We start from the raw sequence: 17,451 nt of genomic DNA, 5'->3' as shown, positions 1-17,451 counted from the left end.
TGCAGAGTAACTGACATAGGAAAACGGAGCGACTAGACAATGAGTCCGGCGAATATTTTTAACAAGAGGACACTATGAATTTATATTTTATTGATTTGTTTAGTTTGTATTATATGTTATGTTTTTAATTGTATTTATGGCATTGTAAGCATTGAATTTTGCCCTGTTAACCGCCTTGAGTTGCCTATGGGCTGAGAAAGGCAGTATACAAATAAAGTAAAAATAATGCACACACACATACACATATACATACACACACACACACACACATACTTAAAGAATTTAAGTGGACTACTTATTCAAAACAATGTCCTGTATTCTCAACACAGAGAAACTACATCCTATTTATAAATGTGCCTGCATGCTGAATTAACACAAGATGTTTATGAGTGAACAAATTATGTTACTTTTTAAAGAAGACTTTGTTTTTTTGTCTATGAGTGCGTATTTTTAAACTAAGAAGTTTCAAAGGACAGTATATGTTTCAGACAACTGCAATTTCAACTTGAAATAAACTTTTCAAAACTCTCCTAGCTACGTATATTTTTTTGTATCAGTAGCATGTCTTTGTCCCTGGCAGTTCAAAGCAGTTTAACAGCTGAGTTACCTGTGTGCCATTACACAAATGATTGTGAACATTACTTTTTCAAAGGGTTGACTTCCAACAATGTGGTTTTCAAAAGGTGCTCTCCAGATGTTGATGGAGATCCACATTTGTCAAAAGGACATGACATGTTTTTTTTCTTTTCAAAAAGGTTATAAATGCAATTTCCCCCAAAAAAGTTCTATTACCCTATTAACAGGTGGTTTTCCAAAAGGTTCTGGAATATCAAAACAAATACTCAATCAGATATTGAGAAAACAGGTATGAAATCTGGATATGAGAAGGGGAGAACTATCCAGAACTTTCTCAGTATAGCTTCCCTATCCTTCCACTGACACTCACAACCACTAACCTAACATTGAGTGAAACTAGAATTGGCTATGCTCAGTTTTCATGCTGGCCACCGCCTTCATGCATTCTTTCCCCATGTATAACTGGGTATCTATCCATTGGGATGGTAGTTTTGCATGCTGCTAGCAACTAGCACTGTATTGTCTTGCAGGCCTGGAATCGCCATGCCCTTAATTGACTGGAAAGAGCAGACAGCATCTAGCCAAGTTTCTCTTCTTGCCCATAATGCTATCTTGGTGACCAACATTTTCTGGATTTCCACAGTTCAGCAGCCTCATTAGAGTCAAGCCATTACTGCAATTAATTCACGCATGCTCCTACAGACACCAATAATGGAAGCCTTAAGAACTAAACAAACCAACAGTAAAAATAGGAGAGGGGAGAGTGGCCTACCCATTGTTGCCTAGACTTTTCCAAAAGATTGCCAATATAAAGGAGCCAGTGCTGCGACATCCTTGATTATCTTTCTGGGGCTTCATCATGAAGTGTTACAAAAAGTGAGAAAGGAATTGCAAGAGAAGGAACTCTCTAAAGAAATAAAGCTGCCCCCCTCCCTCCTCTCCTTCAAAAAACAACTGGACCTACTTTTGCTCACTAGCGTATGGAGAGGAGGAGGAATAAATAGATGGTTGAGAGATCACTGCAGGGCCTCTGGTTGAGAACAATTTGTATTTGGGCTTTCCTGGTCCACGCCAGTCCAATGTTCTCATTTGACTACATAACCAACCCATACTGTTTTGTGAACCCTTGGTGGCTGTTGTACATAATGTGGTTGTTTTGTTTAGATTTATGTTATTATAGAATTTTGTCTGATTACGTGTATTTTAATTTATTGATGTCAGGTTTAATTTACTGATGTTAGGTCTTACTTTGATGTTAGGCTTTAATGTTATTTTATATGTGGGGTTTTTCTGAGATTTTATGTTAGTATCATGTGTTTTCAAGAAATAAAGCCTGACTGCTCATTGGAGGGAAGAATAGTAGAGGCCAAGATGAAGTACTTTGGACACATAATGAGAAGAAAGGAAAGCTTAGAGAAGACAATGATGCTGGGGAAAATGGAAGGAAAAAGGAAGAGGGGCCGACCAAGGGCAAGATGGATGGATGGATGGCATCCTAGAAGTGACTGGGTTGACCTTGAAGGAGCTGGGGGTGGTGACGACCGACAGGGAGCTCTGGCGTGGGCTGGTCCATGAAGTCACAAAGAGTCGGAAACAACTGAACGAATGAACAACAACAACATCATGTGTTTTATGTAGGCATTGAATGTTTGCCATTACCCCGTCCTATACTAAAAGCCATACTGTTTATTCTTTTTGGCTCCCCTCAATTATATATTTTCTTTCCTACCTCATCCAGGATTTTATCATTTTACCTTGTCCATTTGGCCTGCACATTCTGTTTGATTTTATAATGTGTTAATTTGCTTTATTTATTTTATTTTGCTACTGCACGTATTTTATTCTGATGTAATTTTTTTATTGTCTGCATTCTGTATTTTATTTTGCTGTATTGTATTTTTGGGCTTGGCCTCGTGTTAGCTGCCCCGAGTCCCCTTTGGGGAGATGGTGGCGGGGTATAAATAAAGTTTATTATATTATATTATGATGATGATGCTGGAATCTGCCCTGCGTCCCATTGGGGAGACAGGGCAGAAAACAAATAAAGTTATTATTGTTGGGTTGTTGTAGGTTTTTTCGGGCTATATGGCCATGGTCTAGAGGTATTCACTCCTGACGTTTCGCCTGCATCTATGCCAAGCATCCTCAGAGGTAGTGAAGTCTGTTGGAACTAGGAAAAAGGGTTGTTATTATTATTATTATTATTATTATTATTATTATTATTATTATTATTAAGAAGAGGAGAGAAAGGATTGCCGGGGAAGCATTTTTCTTGCTTCTTAGGCAAAAAAACAGAGCAAGTGTTTTCCTTTCCCAAAAGGAGCTCAAGGAGCTTTTACGAGCTTATAATCAATATCCAGCTGATCTCTAATCCAGGCTTTCTTAGTCAGATTTTGTGGTGTTATAACTCTGGTATGCCAGGATTTATCCAGCTCCTCTACCCCACCAACCCATTTCCAGTCTACTGAAGCAAACTGAGCTGGAGTCAAACTTCAACTTGATGTCAAAGCAAATCTACAAAATTGCCACCCCTTTTCAAGACAAATGAATAAATAAGAACATGGTTTATTAGGTAAAGGGGTCAGAATGTACTCAAAATTCAAGATGCCTGGGTAAGAAGAACTCTGAATCTCATAAACTATGAACAACATTTTGTGATGCTGCTCCCTTCTCTGGAGCAAGTTACTATTTATTGAATATGTTTGGGAAAAGAGTTGGCTGGCACCTTGCTAATGACATGCACTTGCATGTGTATTTTGATAATTGTAGAGTCTGGTATTATGTCCCCCTTCACAATAACCTATGCAGACCTTACTATTTCAATGTCTAGAGACACAAAAATTTCTCCCTCTTCGCTGCCTAAAGCCAAAGCACTAAATGTTTTGAATCATAGAAAAGCATGGAAAAGATGAGGAATGTAGGTCTGCATTCTCCCAGAAGCTTGTCTGTTCATTCTGTTTCCACCATTTCCAGGAAACATCTGATGGGAAAGTCGGACAAGGCCTTCTTGGTGCCTTCTTCAAAGCTCTAGGAGCATTGAATGGTGTTTTCCTTGCTGTCCTTTCATTCGCAGATAAAGACTTTAAAAATGTCAACAGACTTTTGGGAACCGATTGTTTTTCAAGTTTAGTCCTAAAGAGAGTGTTGACTTTCAAAAGAAAATACTTTTATTTTAAAGTATGTTTTAAATTGGTTTAATGTAATGTTATTACAGTCTGATGTATGTGTATTTTAATGTTCAAAGCCCATTTCTGGGAGAAAAAGTAGATTATAAATATCATTATTTCTTCTTCTTCACTCATTTGGAGAAGCTCCATTTTGAATATTACAGCCTTCAGCAATGAAGCCAGTTTCCCCCAGGAGTTGGACTCTCCTTGGTGAATTTATTACAAAATTATCTCCTGCACAAGTCCTACCAGCTATTCTATACTTGGTAATATTTTATTTTGCTTTTAATTTTGCTATGGGGTGATTTTTTTATCATGTTAGAAGCTAATTGAGAATATACTGCAAGTCGTTTCTGGTGTGAATGAATCAGCTGTCTACTGAGACATTGCCCAGGGGACACCCAGATGTGTTACCATCCTGTGGGAGGCTTCTCTCATGTCTCCACATGGGAAGCTGGGGCTGAAAGATGGGAGCTCACCCCATATCACGGATTTGAACTGCCAACCTCCAGGTCATCAGTTCAGCCAGCACAAGGGTTTAACCCACTGCACCACCATGGCTCCTTGCTGGGTGATAAGTGTGCTGGCTTTGCACTGAATTTAATTTAGCTAACTGTCCTTCTGTATTTTTATAAGACATGGGTGTCACATCTTTAAAAAGTGGAAGAAGCGCAGCCTGAATATATACTGTTTTATTCATTTTGTGCAAGTATGCAATCATAATAATCAGATGAATGTTCTTCCACTGACAATGACATCCTATATTTACTGTAGTCTACTGAACAGATGGCAAGCGTCATTTTATTAAGTAAGATTTTTTCCCACACTACCGTTCCCACACACAGACACACTTCCTATTAACTGTGATTTAAAAATGACATTTAAATTGTTCTCCAGGACAAAAAGATATTAATGTATGACTGCACTTAGCAAATGTTTCTAATCCCCAATCCTGAACAAAACCGAGATTTATGTTCACAAAAAATGAAGCTAGCACAAAACTACCAGATAAGACTCTGAACATCAGCAAGGGAACACAAAACCATCACAGAAGTAGCTGCCCTACAATTGTGTTTCATGTGAGCTCCTTCCTCTACATATTCTCTTTTTCTGATGATGCTAATTTGAAAATCAATGTCTTGATATTTCCACTATAATCACAAATGGACCCAAACAGTACTGTTTAGATTGACTTTGGGCAACATGTAAAGTTCTACCTGTGGTTCTGCTAACTGATGCCAGCTCTTTCATGCAGGCAAGACCATCTCATAGCGGTGGACATACATGTCTAAACCAATTGCACGCATACTTTCTGTACATCATTTGCAACTATGGTAAACACACCTATATCAGTATCCAACAAGGGTTGCGCACTTGGACTGGAACCCATAGAACATTTGCTACTATGGTAAACACACTATAGTTTATATCAGTACCCATCAAGAGTGGTGCACTTGGGCTGGAGCCCATAAGATACAGCGCAACCTTTAAACAGCTGTTCCCATGGCTCTCCTGAAGTTCCAGGGATTGACTGAGAGACTGAGGGCCCTTCCACACAGCCCTACATCCCAGAATATCCAGGCAGAAAATCTCACATTATCTGAGTGTGGACTCAGATAACCCAGTTCAAAGCAGATATTGTGGGATTTCTGCCTGGATATTCTGGGTTGCATGGCTGTGTGGAAGGGCTCTAAGAATCAACAAAGGGAACATGTTGGGTAGGTCTCTTGTCTGCAGAGGAAGCCAACTACAGTGCTCCAAGAAGTCCTAAAGTATACCTAAATATAGTGATGGATTCAAAACATACCTGCATGGGAACTTCCCACAGAATTAACAGTTTCTTTCCATCAGCTATTTCTTCAGGTACATCTGAATGGTAACCGTGGTGGGAAAAAAAATCTTACATTCATGAAAGGGTCCAAACAAGTACACAAGACAGGTCCAGAGAGTTCTCAGACTCAGTGCACTGCTGTGAACCAGCAACGCTCTTGTTTGGGTACTTGTGAAGCACTTTAAAACATCCAGAGCTTTCAGATCGTAGTGTGTCCAAGTTCAAAAGTAGATCGAAATGGGGTTACTGTGTTTCCTGCTTCAACGAGCCAATGCAGAGAGTTCTGAGGAACAAATGCTCAGTCCCAGCCGTGGTCAGGATCAATTTGGGCAGACTGCAGACTTGTGCTCAGCTTTCGACACATCTGCTTCCATTAATCTGCATGTTAAAAGAACACAGAACAGAAGCCTCTAAGATCACAATGGTTACAATTCCAAATATACATTATCTTATTAAACCCCAGAAGAAAAAAATATAGAAACATTAAGTTGGTAGATGAAGCATTTTATTTGCCATAGGAATACAAAACTAACCAGCATTCATGATTAGACTAAACATTTGGTTTCAAACAGTGGCTAACCATGTATTTATTTATTTGATTTATTGTATCAGAAGCAAACCAATGGTACAGTTGCAATATATTTTTAAAAAACACAAAGTTTAAAAACTTGTAATTATATTCATTGTAATAGGTGGTCTGTGGTTTGCTCTTCTCCACACTCGCACGTCGTGGACTCCACTTTGTGGCCCCATTTCTTAAGGTGGGCTCTGCATCTCGTGGTGCCAGAGCGCAACCTGTTCAGCGTCTTCCAAGTTGCACAGTCTTCTGTGTGCCCACGGGGGAGTCTCATTCAGTATCAGCCATCGGTTGAGGTTCTGGGTTTTAGCCTGCTGCTTTTGGACTCTCACTTGCTGAGGTGATCCTGCAAGTATCTCTGTAGATCTTAGAAAACTGTTTCTTGATTTAAGGTGTTAGCATTCTGGCTAATATCTGAACAGTGAATGGGGTGAAGATGTCACTGCCTTGGCCCTTTCATTATTGGCTGCTACTTCCCGGCAGATGTCAGGTGGTGCAATACTGGCCTAACAGTGTAATTTCTCCAGTGGTGTAAGACATAGATATCCTGTGATAATGCAGCATGCCTCATTAAGAGCAACATCCACTGTTTTAGCATGGTGAGATGTATTCCACACTGGGCATGCATACTCAGCAGCAGAGTAACAAAGCACGAGGGCAGATGTCTTCATTGTATCTGGTTGTGATCCCCAGGTTGTGCTAGTCAGATATTGTTTCTAGCACTTACATTTTGCTTGATATTCCAGCAGTGCTTCTGGTAGGTCAGAGCACTACCAGAAGCGACTAACCATTTAACCTGGGGAAATTTGTATGGGTGGTGATGGTCATCTTCCAAATCTCACAAATACCCAGCATCTATCATGGTAAATGCACTCACTGAGACTATTCTCCCATGAATCTCACTCAGGAGTGTCTACAAAACAACAAACCGATTTTGATTGTATCTATCAAAAACTCAAAATGCAGTTAGGAACATTCCTCACTGCTTGGCCACTGTGACCATTAAGAATGAATAAATGGTATTGCTTATTCATTCACTGATAATTTTATTAAAATAGTTTTAGGGGCTGGTGCCCCCAAAACAGTAATCATTAGTATGAACTCTGATGATTTTAGCAAATGACTGGTGAGAAATGTTTGATTTCATGAGTCAATGCTTTGGACTCAAAAGTCTTTAATCATAAATGAATATGCTTTAATATATATATGCTCAGTGTTACTGTTTCTTAGTACCACTTACATTTACTCAAGTCTAATGCACCATCGAAACGAATGTGCATCACAATTTTCAAAACTCTGAAACCAAAGAGAGAGAGAGCAAAGAATTTGTTGCTGAATGTAATGCAATTTGGCCACAAAGGTGCACTTTACAGTTGCTGCCTACATAGGTTTCTTTCTTTAAAAACAAAAGTGTTAGGATACCAAAGCTTCCAATGACAGAAAAGAAAACTTTGGGGTGCATCTATGCTGTAGAATGAATCCACTTTAATTGCCTTGGTTTAATGTTGTGGAATCCTAGGGGCTGTAGATTGAGAAGGCCTTGAGTCTTCTCTGCCAAAGAATGCAGATGCCTCACCAAACTACAAATCTCACGATTGCATAGCACTGAGTCCTGGCCATTTGGTTAAAGATAACATCCCTCAAAGAGGAGCTCCAGGTGCAACTCCTGAAGCATCTTCCCCCTTTGCTCTGGCTCAGAATTAGGATTACTGTATGACACGAATCCAATGCGCAACCCAATTTTGGCAAGAATATTTAACCAAAAAAGGTAAGCATCAGATTTGAGTAAATATGGTAATTTAGGGTTGTGTGTGTGTGTGTGTGTTTGGAGCGAAATTGCAAGTCGCTTCTGGTGTGAGAGAATTAGCCGTCTGCAAGGACGTTGCCCAAGGGATGCCTGGATGTTTTGATGTGTTACCATCCTTGTGGGAGGCTTCTCTCATGTCCCCGCATGGGAAGCCGGAGCTGACAGAGGGAGCTCACCTGCACTTTCCCTGGATTCGTACCTGCGACCTGTCGGTCTTCAGTCCTGCCGGCACAAGGGTTTAACCCATTGCGCCACTAGGTACATTTTAGTGGGATGCCACAGTTTGCTCATGGTTTCTTTGTGCGCATTGGGATATACTTCCTATGGAATTTAAGGAATGTGTGCAAAACAGAACCATGTTAGGAACAATGAATCATTCACCACTTAGGTACATCCTCTTCTGGCACCTACAATTTGCATCGAATATGATATGCAGGTGGAATTTCAAACCATATTCAAATCTGCTAAACATGCACATATCATTGCAGGACTACACTAAATGCTACATTAAAGTAGTCTATTTACATGTTGTGCTTTTATGGTGTAAATTCCATCAAAGATGACACAATATAAAATACTGACCCTCAATTTAGCTCCATCATAGAATCTAGCATAATACAGGGTGTTTCAAAAATTCAAAGCAGTGTATTTCACGATGGCAGCAAGTTACAATTACACAAAGGCCAGGCAACAGAGACTGGAGGCCATTGCTTACAATATCTATATCTCTCTCCTCTTATTTCCCTTAACAGTGTGTTTTCTTTTCCAGTCAAAAGGGAGGGACGGAGGGAAAGGAGATTTATTTCATGTCCTCCTTGTTTGTATGGCTCTCTTTCAAACCCACCCAATTTCTTGGCCTTTTTTGTGTGTATCTAAATATATTATGTGATATATAGAGCTTGCAAATATTGCAGGGGAAATGCGCGCGCACACACACACACATCTAGAAAGATATAAATATAGATATATAGGGCTTGCAAATAATGCAAGAGAGAAATGCACACACACATATATAGAGGATTTGCAAATGTTTCAGTGGGAAATGCATTATGTGAAAATAGTTTATATAATTATAGGTCTATATCTAGCTCTGCATTGTTTATATAGGCATCGAATGTTTGCCTGTTACTATGTTGGAAGCTAGCCTGAGTCCCATGGAGAGATAGGGCGGGGTACAAATGAAGATGTTGTTGTTATTATTATTATTAAGTTATTGTTGATAGCATATTATTTTTGTCAACCCTACTTTTCCACTTACAGAGCTAGTTTGCTGTTTTTATTTGAAATGTGGTAAATATTCAAAAACATTTAAACTACTGATGCCTCAATTGATGTAATTGTATTGGTATCTATTTTTATTTTGAAATTTACCATTAGCTGCTGCATTTCCCACCCTTGGCTTATTCTCTGGTCGATAAGTTTTCCCAGTTTTTTGTGGGAAAATTAGGTGCCTTGGCTTATATTCGGGTCGGCTTATACTCGAGTATATATGGTATATCTTTTAGCTTTGGATAGCATAGGAAAGGGTTAACACACCTGTGGTGTTTGTTTTGCTGTCTTTGTCCCTTTTCAGAAGACTTCACCTCACTTTCTGCCCCTGTGAGAATTGGAGTTTGAAATATTTGACTTGTTGTGGAAAGGCGGCTTGGTGGTAAAGCTTCAGTGGAGACACCTTTTCAGGGGTGAATTTTCCTTCTGAAGGGGTCGATTTATTCCAATTTCTGTTGTCTCACGCCGGCCCCCTTCTCAGGGACTGCCTGTATCACATTAGGCCTTATCTTGCAAATGGTTGTGGTGGGGGGGGGCTGGGGGCTAGGAGAGGTATCTGCTGAATTCCTTTGAAGTTCTATGCCCCACTTTTTCAAGGGGGAAGGGTTTCATTCACGGTCAGTTGTGCTTGTGAAGATATAGTGATTTCCAGTCGGGTCCATCTTTTTGAAACACTCTGTATAACAATACCCCATTGCAAATATTCACCATTCACAAGGGAAACAGCCTTACCGTACCTTTCTTTCCCAAGCTGTGATGTCCCGGTGCCACAAATCATCACAACCATCTCTGGGCTGCACATCTCCAAAAACGCTGCGCAAGGGCTTATTTGATTAAGGGGTGTTTGGTGTGTCCTTGTGGAAGGGCGAAGGCAGGAGTCCTCCAGAGGTCACTTGGAACAAGGGCTGATCACTGTTGGCGAAGGGGGGTAAACTAAAGCCACATTCACTCGCTCGTTCCCATTCCTTGGGCAAATGATCTCTGTCACTCCTTCTGGCCTCGGCTGACTCAGCAACTCTCCTGCAAGAAACAGGAGAAACACAGAGAGAAGATGTTAAAATGGTAATGGCACATTCAGCTTCAATAATAATAATAATAATACTTTATTTATACCCCACCACCATCTCCCCAAGGGGACTTGGGCGGCTTAAGTGAGGCCAAGCCCAATAGTACAGCCAAGCAAATATACAACATAAAATATAATGAAAATTTAAAAAAAAATACAGAAAACAATACAAATGAACACACCAAACAATATAATTGAATCACACACACACAAAACAAAACACAGTGGGCAGTGGGCAGGGCAAACTGCAAAGATTAAAAATTTAAAAACACTGGGTGAGCAGGCCATGTAATTAATCTAGACAGAGGATTAGAGGGACGAAAATGAGGTTTAATTGCACTAGAAGATGGGATAAAGTGCTTCTGAGGGCATTTTATGCAGGGCTTGGTCAAAGTCAGGGATTATTGTTCATTCATTAAAGGCACACTGGAATAGCCAAGTTTTCAGGCTCTTCCTAAAGACTCCCAGGGTGGAGGCTGGCCTAATTTCTCTGGGGAGCGAGTTCCAGAGTTGAGGGGCCACCATGGAGAAGACCCTCTCCCTCGTCCCCACAAGTTGCACTTGCAATGGGTCTTTATTTGCATGGAAAATACGTTCCCTGTTCATAGGGAGAAACCACAACTGAAGATGCTGTTAACTCTTTTTTTTCTTGTCAGGATCAACTTGAGAAACTCCAAGTTCTGGTGTGAGAGAATTGGCTGTCTGCAAGGACGTTGCCCAGGGGATGCCTGGATGTTTTGATGTTTTATCATCCTTGTGGAAGGTTTCTCTCATGTCGCTGTGTGGGGAGCTGGAGCTGACAGAGGGAGCTCATCCATGCTTTCCCCGGATTCGAACCTCTGACCTGTCAGTCTTCAGTTCTGATGGCATAAGGGTCTAACCCATTGCGCCACTGGGATATAAAGTACATACAAAAATGTCACCAGAAGCATGTTGGGAAGATTATAAACATGTCATTTGTTTTCTTCTTCCCATCATATGCACCTTTCAGACACAGACAGGCAGATGGACAGATACATTTTTTCCTAAATACGAAATATGTGTGATCCCGGAGTCTAATGAAAAAATGGCTAGCGGGGCAGAAGGAGATTGCAATCAAGAGTCAGGGCAGATGGGCCTGGAGGTTTATCATAGAAGCCTTTCAACAAAGGCTCGTATAAATAGGTTTAACTGCAGCTGTCAATAACAGAGCTGGAAAGAGTAGCAGGCAACATACACATATTTTTTAGGTCTGTCTAGAGGCAAACTTAGGATTGTTTAATACTTAAGGCATACATTTGATTGCACCTTTGCTTAACAATGTTGGCATCCTGTTAGATCATACCAAGAACACTTATCAGGATACAGTACAGCTTTCTTTGCAAATCCAAGCAAATGTTCAGCCTGTCAATGATAGCCCACGCTATTTGAATTATGATGTCAGTTTCATCATGTAGAAAATGCCTGGGGGGGGGGGGGGGGAGCATACAGAGTAACTGTCACATTGTGAAAGGGGTCAATGAAAATCTAATGGGAGGCATGAAACAAGCCCCACTTTTTAATTTATCTAGGACCCTTCCATACAGCCCTATATCCCAGAATATCAAGGCAGAAAATCCTACATTATCTGAGTGTGGACTCAGATAACCCAGTTCAAAGCAGATATTGTGGGATTGTCTGCCTTGTTATTCTGGGATATAGGGCTGTTTGGAAAGGCCCCTAGATGTGGGCACTTTCTAGCATAATTAAAAATGGTATATTCTGGGATATTGTTGTCCCAGGCTGGAACTCTCTCATTTTACACAGTAACTGGCACGTGTTTGCTAACTTATGTGATGCTTATATGATGCTCAAAGCATCAGTTGCCATCTTAGAACAAAGCCTGAGGGCCCTTCCATACAGCCATATAATCCAGAATATCAAAGCAGAAAATCCCACAATATCTGCTTTGAACTGGGTTGTCTGAGTCCACACTACCGTAATATTCCAGTGCAAAGCAGAAATTATGAGATTTTATTCAGCTTTGTGGAAGGAGCCCCAAGTCTGAAATCAGGAGTTCAGAGATTGTTGTGCATTTTTTTCCAGTTCCACTGAAGCAGTCACCAAGAACATCATAAATATAGAAGCACTATTTGAACACATAAAACACAGAAGTCACTTACACCAATCGGACCAGTAACCCATCCAGTCTCTAAAAATGACCACCAGTTATGGGGTTTTTTTTTGGGGGGGGGGGAATGTAATTAAATGACTTGTGTTCACCTTGGTGCACAGTCAGGTCTGATGGGACACAGCATCTCCTTAGTGAAACTATCATAAAATGAGTCATAGAACAAATGCCTATAGAACAACTGTCTACATATCCTAAAGGTGCCTATATCCTAAAGGCACATCGAACGAGTGACTATAGAGGTAAAGTAAAAGTAAAGGTTTTCCCCTGATTTTAAGTCCCGTCGTTTCTGACTCAGGAATGTGGTGCTCATCTCCATTTCTAAGCCAGCGTTGTCCGTAGACACCTCCACGGTCATGTGGCCAGCATGACTGCATGAGCACCGTTACCTTCCTGTAGAAGCAGTACCTATTGATCTATTCACATTTGCATGTTTCTGAACTGCTAGGTTGGCAGAAGCTGGGCCTAACAGTGGGAGCTCAACCTGATTTGAACCTGCGACATTTCGGTCAGCAAGTTCAGAAGCTCAGTGGTTTAACCTGCTACACCACCAGGGGGGCTATAAAATGAGTGCCTAAATTTCCTAAAGGCACCAGATCCTGTCTCATTTTGGAAAGCAAGAGGAGTCAGCTCTGGTTGGGAGACAACCAAAGAGTTTTCAGGTGTTGTGGGCAACATGTCAGGAATCTAAGAAATGGGCAAAACCAGCTCTAAGTATTCCTTGCCAAAGAAAACCTTATGAAATTAATGGGGCTGCCTTAACTCAACAAAGCACCTTTATTATGCACATTCAAAGAGCGTACATATCTAGCCTCCTTCCTAAATCTGTAGACTGCAGGAAAAGACCTATGGTTAGTTGTAGAGGGGAGTGGAGAAGCGTACTCTTTCTACCATTTCTTTCGTCCTCAGAGAAGCTTCCAAGACGTCCTAGGGTTCCTGGGTTCAAAAGCCACAGTTCCAAGCCCCCTTGAATCCCATCTTGGGAGAAAGCAGGGGTACACATTCAATAAATAAATGCATGCATATTACTCACACCCTTGACCATTTTACATTAGAATAACAGGTGTAGGGCAGTGAATTGTAACTGAGGTGGAGGACTTCAAGGTGAGATCACAGTGGTCACCAAGGATAGATTCTCGATATCAGTAGTTCAATTGGCACAATTTAGCTCAGTCCTGCTCAGACCGGGGTACCTAATTCAGTGGGCGGAAAGCATAGTATGCTGTAAATCTTCCCCAGTCACTTCCTGTGCTTTCCAGAGTTCCTATTATTTATTTTTATGTTGACATACCAGACTGTATCAAATGAGGTACAGGGCTAAAAACGAGTTCTCACTTGAAGATTTTCCTGCTTCACTCTATTTTGAAATTTAAATCCTATTCATTCATTTAATTTCTATGCTAAAATAGCTCTCTCATGCACAAAGCGGAACAGATTGTCAATTTCCTTAATCCAGTCTTGGTCTCCACCCTTGAAAATCACAATCTCACTTGGGTTTGTCAATGTCTCTCAGTTCAACCTTCCTCACAAATGATCCCATAGGAGAAAACTGAAGTGAGAGAGGAAAGGTAAGAAGGGTGAGACCACACTCAAAATGCTCTCCTGAGCTCTTTAGAGGAATACTGGGATAAAACTGTATTAAACAGACTTGTTTTTAAAACAGAAACCTTTCTTCTTCTGTATAGACCACAACGACAACGATGGCAGCATTGCCCTGAATGAAGAGTGATGTCACCCGAGTCTTGAATATTAAAAACAGAAATTGCCAGACAGTTTTATCTGATGGTCTATACACATTAGACAGGCGTCCTCCATAAATCTTGCATCTAGCCCACAACTTCCTGGCTGAACCAGTTAAGAAAACACTGAACAGCCATTTTAAGGATTTCAAAGGATGGAACATTGACAACACCTATCTATTTTTCCCTAGAAGGTAAATGTTAATTTGTCCAGGTTTTCCATAGGTTTTCATTTTGAGTCACAGTAATTATGTAGTTTTATTTATTTTATTTATTTTATTTATTTGCATTTTGACGCTTGGAATGAATCATACTGTTGTAACTCAGCAGTCACAACAGCTAGGGGCTGATGGGTTCAATGATGAGTTTCACTCAGAAGGGATTGTGTGCTTTCCTGGGATTCAAAGTGATACAGGCCAAGAAAATGTGATTGCCTCAGATAGCGATACAGGCCTAGAACGAGAGAATGCAATTCCCTCTGGGCTCCAAGGTCAATCACAAGAGAGAGAAACAACATCCCTGGATAAGGGCTCAGTGAAGACGAATTGGCAGAAAACTCTCACAGGACAACTCCTGGCAATACAGAACAAAGCAAAGAATTACGTTGCAGATTAGGACAGATAGTCAGCTTCGAAGATCAACAAGGCTTCGTGGGAAACAGATAGGGAAAGTTCGTGGCAGACGCAATGACTTCATATCTGTTTATGGTCAGTTTGTGTGAACCCAAGTTCAGTTCAGGAAACGTTGGCTTTCAAGCAAAAAGTCAGGCCTGGGTTTCCTAGTCAGTGTCAAGTTACTACAATGCGCTCTACAAGAGGTTGCTTTTGAAGACTGTTCGGAAGCTTCAAATAGTCCAACAGGCAGCAGCTAGATTTCTCACTGGAGCGGCATACCGGGAGCACACAACTTCACTGTTAAGCCAGCTCCACTGGCTGCCAGTCTGCCTCTGAGCACAATTCAAAGTGCAGGCTTTAGCCTACAAACCCCTAAAAGGTTCCAGCTCAGTTTACCTGTCCAAACGTATCTCACTCTATGAACCATCAAGGAGGTTAAGATCTTCTGGGGAGGCCCTGCTCTTAGTCCCACCTGTTTCACAAGTGCAGTTGGCGGACCCCATATATACAATATACACATTGCTTCATATAAACCATATGCACATTGCCTGAAGATATTGCATATATTTAGTATAAGCCGACCCGAATACAAGCCGAGGCACCTAATTTTACTACAAAAACTGGGGAAATGAACTGGCTCGAGTAAAAGTTGATGGTAAATTTCAAAATAAAAAATAGATACCAATAAAATTACATTGATTGAGGCATCAGTAGGTGAAATGTTTTGAATATTTACATAAAACTGTAATTTACGATAAGACTGTCCCAACTCTAATTAAATCATTATTCTAACCTTCTTCAGTGTAAATGTGCCTACATATCCTTCCAATAATCATAGTTTATTTTAACTATACATTTTGGGGAAAATGCTGTGCGTACATGAATAAGGAAAATTGGGAAAGACTGGTGCTGAGAGAGGAGGAGAGAAAGGTCCACGCTGCACCGAGAGAGGAGGAGAAGAGGAAGGCACATCCTGTGCGAGAAAGGAGGAGAGGAAGAAGAGCTGGGTTGCTGTGCGGAGAGGTGAGGGTCCTGGCACAAAGGCGTGGGGATGAAAGAAGCTCTGCTCTCGCTCCTGCCCCCCTCACAGGTGCAATTGGAGGGGACAAGGGAGAGGGCCTTCTGGAACTTACTCCCTAAGGATATCAGACAAGCCCCCACTTTGACAGGAGCTTGAAAATGTGGCTGTTCCAGTGTACTTTCCCTGAATAAAGGAAATAATGGCCCTGATCTGACCAATTTTCTACTATATGTCCTCTGAAGCACTTTCTTTTACTTGTTGGATTGATCTCCCTACATCATTCTCTTAAACCCCCTGTCTAGACTTACCCTACTCTGTGCATGCCCAGTGTTTTTAAAATTTTTAATCTATTACATCTGGCCCGGCCATAGTGTTTTAAATCTCTTGTGTGTTACTGCTTATATGCTAGTTATATTATTTGTATTGTTTTATTTGCTTACTTGCTTTGTTGTTGTACTGATGTATTCGTTGGGCTTGGCCTCATGTAAGCCGCCCTGAGTCCCTTTGGGGAGATGGTGGTGGGGTATAAATAAATTATTATTATTATTATTATTATTATTATTCTTTCAGCCCCATTCTTTCCTGTCAGGACCCTCACCCGAGTATAAGCCGAGGGGGACTTTTTCACCCTAAAAAAGGGGCTGAAACACTAGGCTTATACTTGAGTGTATACAGTAATTTTATACACAGTATTTTGAATAATGTTGAGTATGAAGCAGGTTTGGGTGCACTGAAGAATGCTCAATGTGAATCTGTCCCTGAAATTACTACAATCTATCTCACCATCATCACACATCTCTGTTTACCTGCTTCACTTCCCCCAGTAACCTTACAGGATATCTCTGGCCAAGACTCTGAGAAATGCCAGGACAGCAGCGTGGCCTGGGATGATCAACTGATCAGTGATTACATTTCCGAATAGCTTTCTGCAACCTCATTTGTTTCTCTCCCCCCACCTTCCCATGACAGTATCAAATCTACCACATGCCCAAGTAATCAGTGCCAAGCATTATATAAGCTCAGTCTGAAAATCAGAACGGGGAGGGGGGTGGGTCATTTTCCCTATCCATCCAAATTAAATCCCAGCAGAGTTCCTGTGGAATTAGTCATGCCTTGCAGATCACAGTCAGGAAGGTCGCAATGCCAGAGCAAACCCCCAGCTCTTCTTCCTCTCAAAGCAAAAAGAGGGGAAATGGAGAGGGAGATTTCAAAATCCTTTAGCTGACTCACTGCTAGTTAGACCTCTTTCAACCAGGACATGTTTGGATAAAGCATTCTTTCTGCGCCAGGTCACATGTCATGAGAAAATCCTCCTCTAGGCCTCAAGCCATTTCATAAAAATAAGAGATAATAAGTTAGTTGTGCTTTATTCCCGGAAAATATTTATTTTGAACAACACAGAAGCACTGCCTGCAAGCAAATATTGTTCTTCCAGTGCTAAGAGCATATGGTTCTACAGCTTTAAAGTGTGGAACTGTTTACAAAACCTCAAAGGCACCAGATATCATCTGATCTTGGAAGCTAATCAGGGTCAGCTCCAGTTAGCTAGGTGAGTTGGGCTACATTTCAGAGGGAAGAACTGGCAAAACCATCTCTGAAGATTCCTTGCCTAATGAATAATTTTTAAAAGTACAG

General features: G+C 40.9%; 1 protein-coding gene across 1 annotated transcript in view; it reads right to left on the bottom strand.

Moving 5' to 3' along the window:
* Positions 1 to 17,451, bottom strand: part of MFHAS1 (multifunctional ROCO family signaling regulator 1) — a 64,011-nt gene that overhangs the window by 4,377 nt on the left and 42,183 nt on the right. The window contains exons 2-3 of the mRNA XM_060762715.2: positions 9,965 to 10,247; positions 5,551 to 5,952 (exon numbers count right to left, since the gene is read on the bottom strand). Coding sequence (XP_060618698.2) covers positions 10,117 to 10,247 — 131 coding nt within the window. The 3' untranslated portion in view covers positions 5,551 to 5,952; positions 9,965 to 10,116. The remainder of the gene's footprint in view (positions 1 to 5,550; positions 5,953 to 9,964; positions 10,248 to 17,451) is intronic.

This window comes from Anolis sagrei, chromosome 2 (genome assembly GCF_037176765.1).
Source record: "Anolis sagrei isolate rAnoSag1 chromosome 2, rAnoSag1.mat, whole genome shotgun sequence".
In the NCBI taxonomy this organism is placed as follows: Eukaryota; Metazoa; Chordata; class Lepidosauria; order Squamata; family Dactyloidae; genus Anolis; species Anolis sagrei.
The sequence above is the reverse complement of the archived record's forward strand: the minus strand, read 5'-3'. Positions and strand labels throughout refer to the sequence as shown.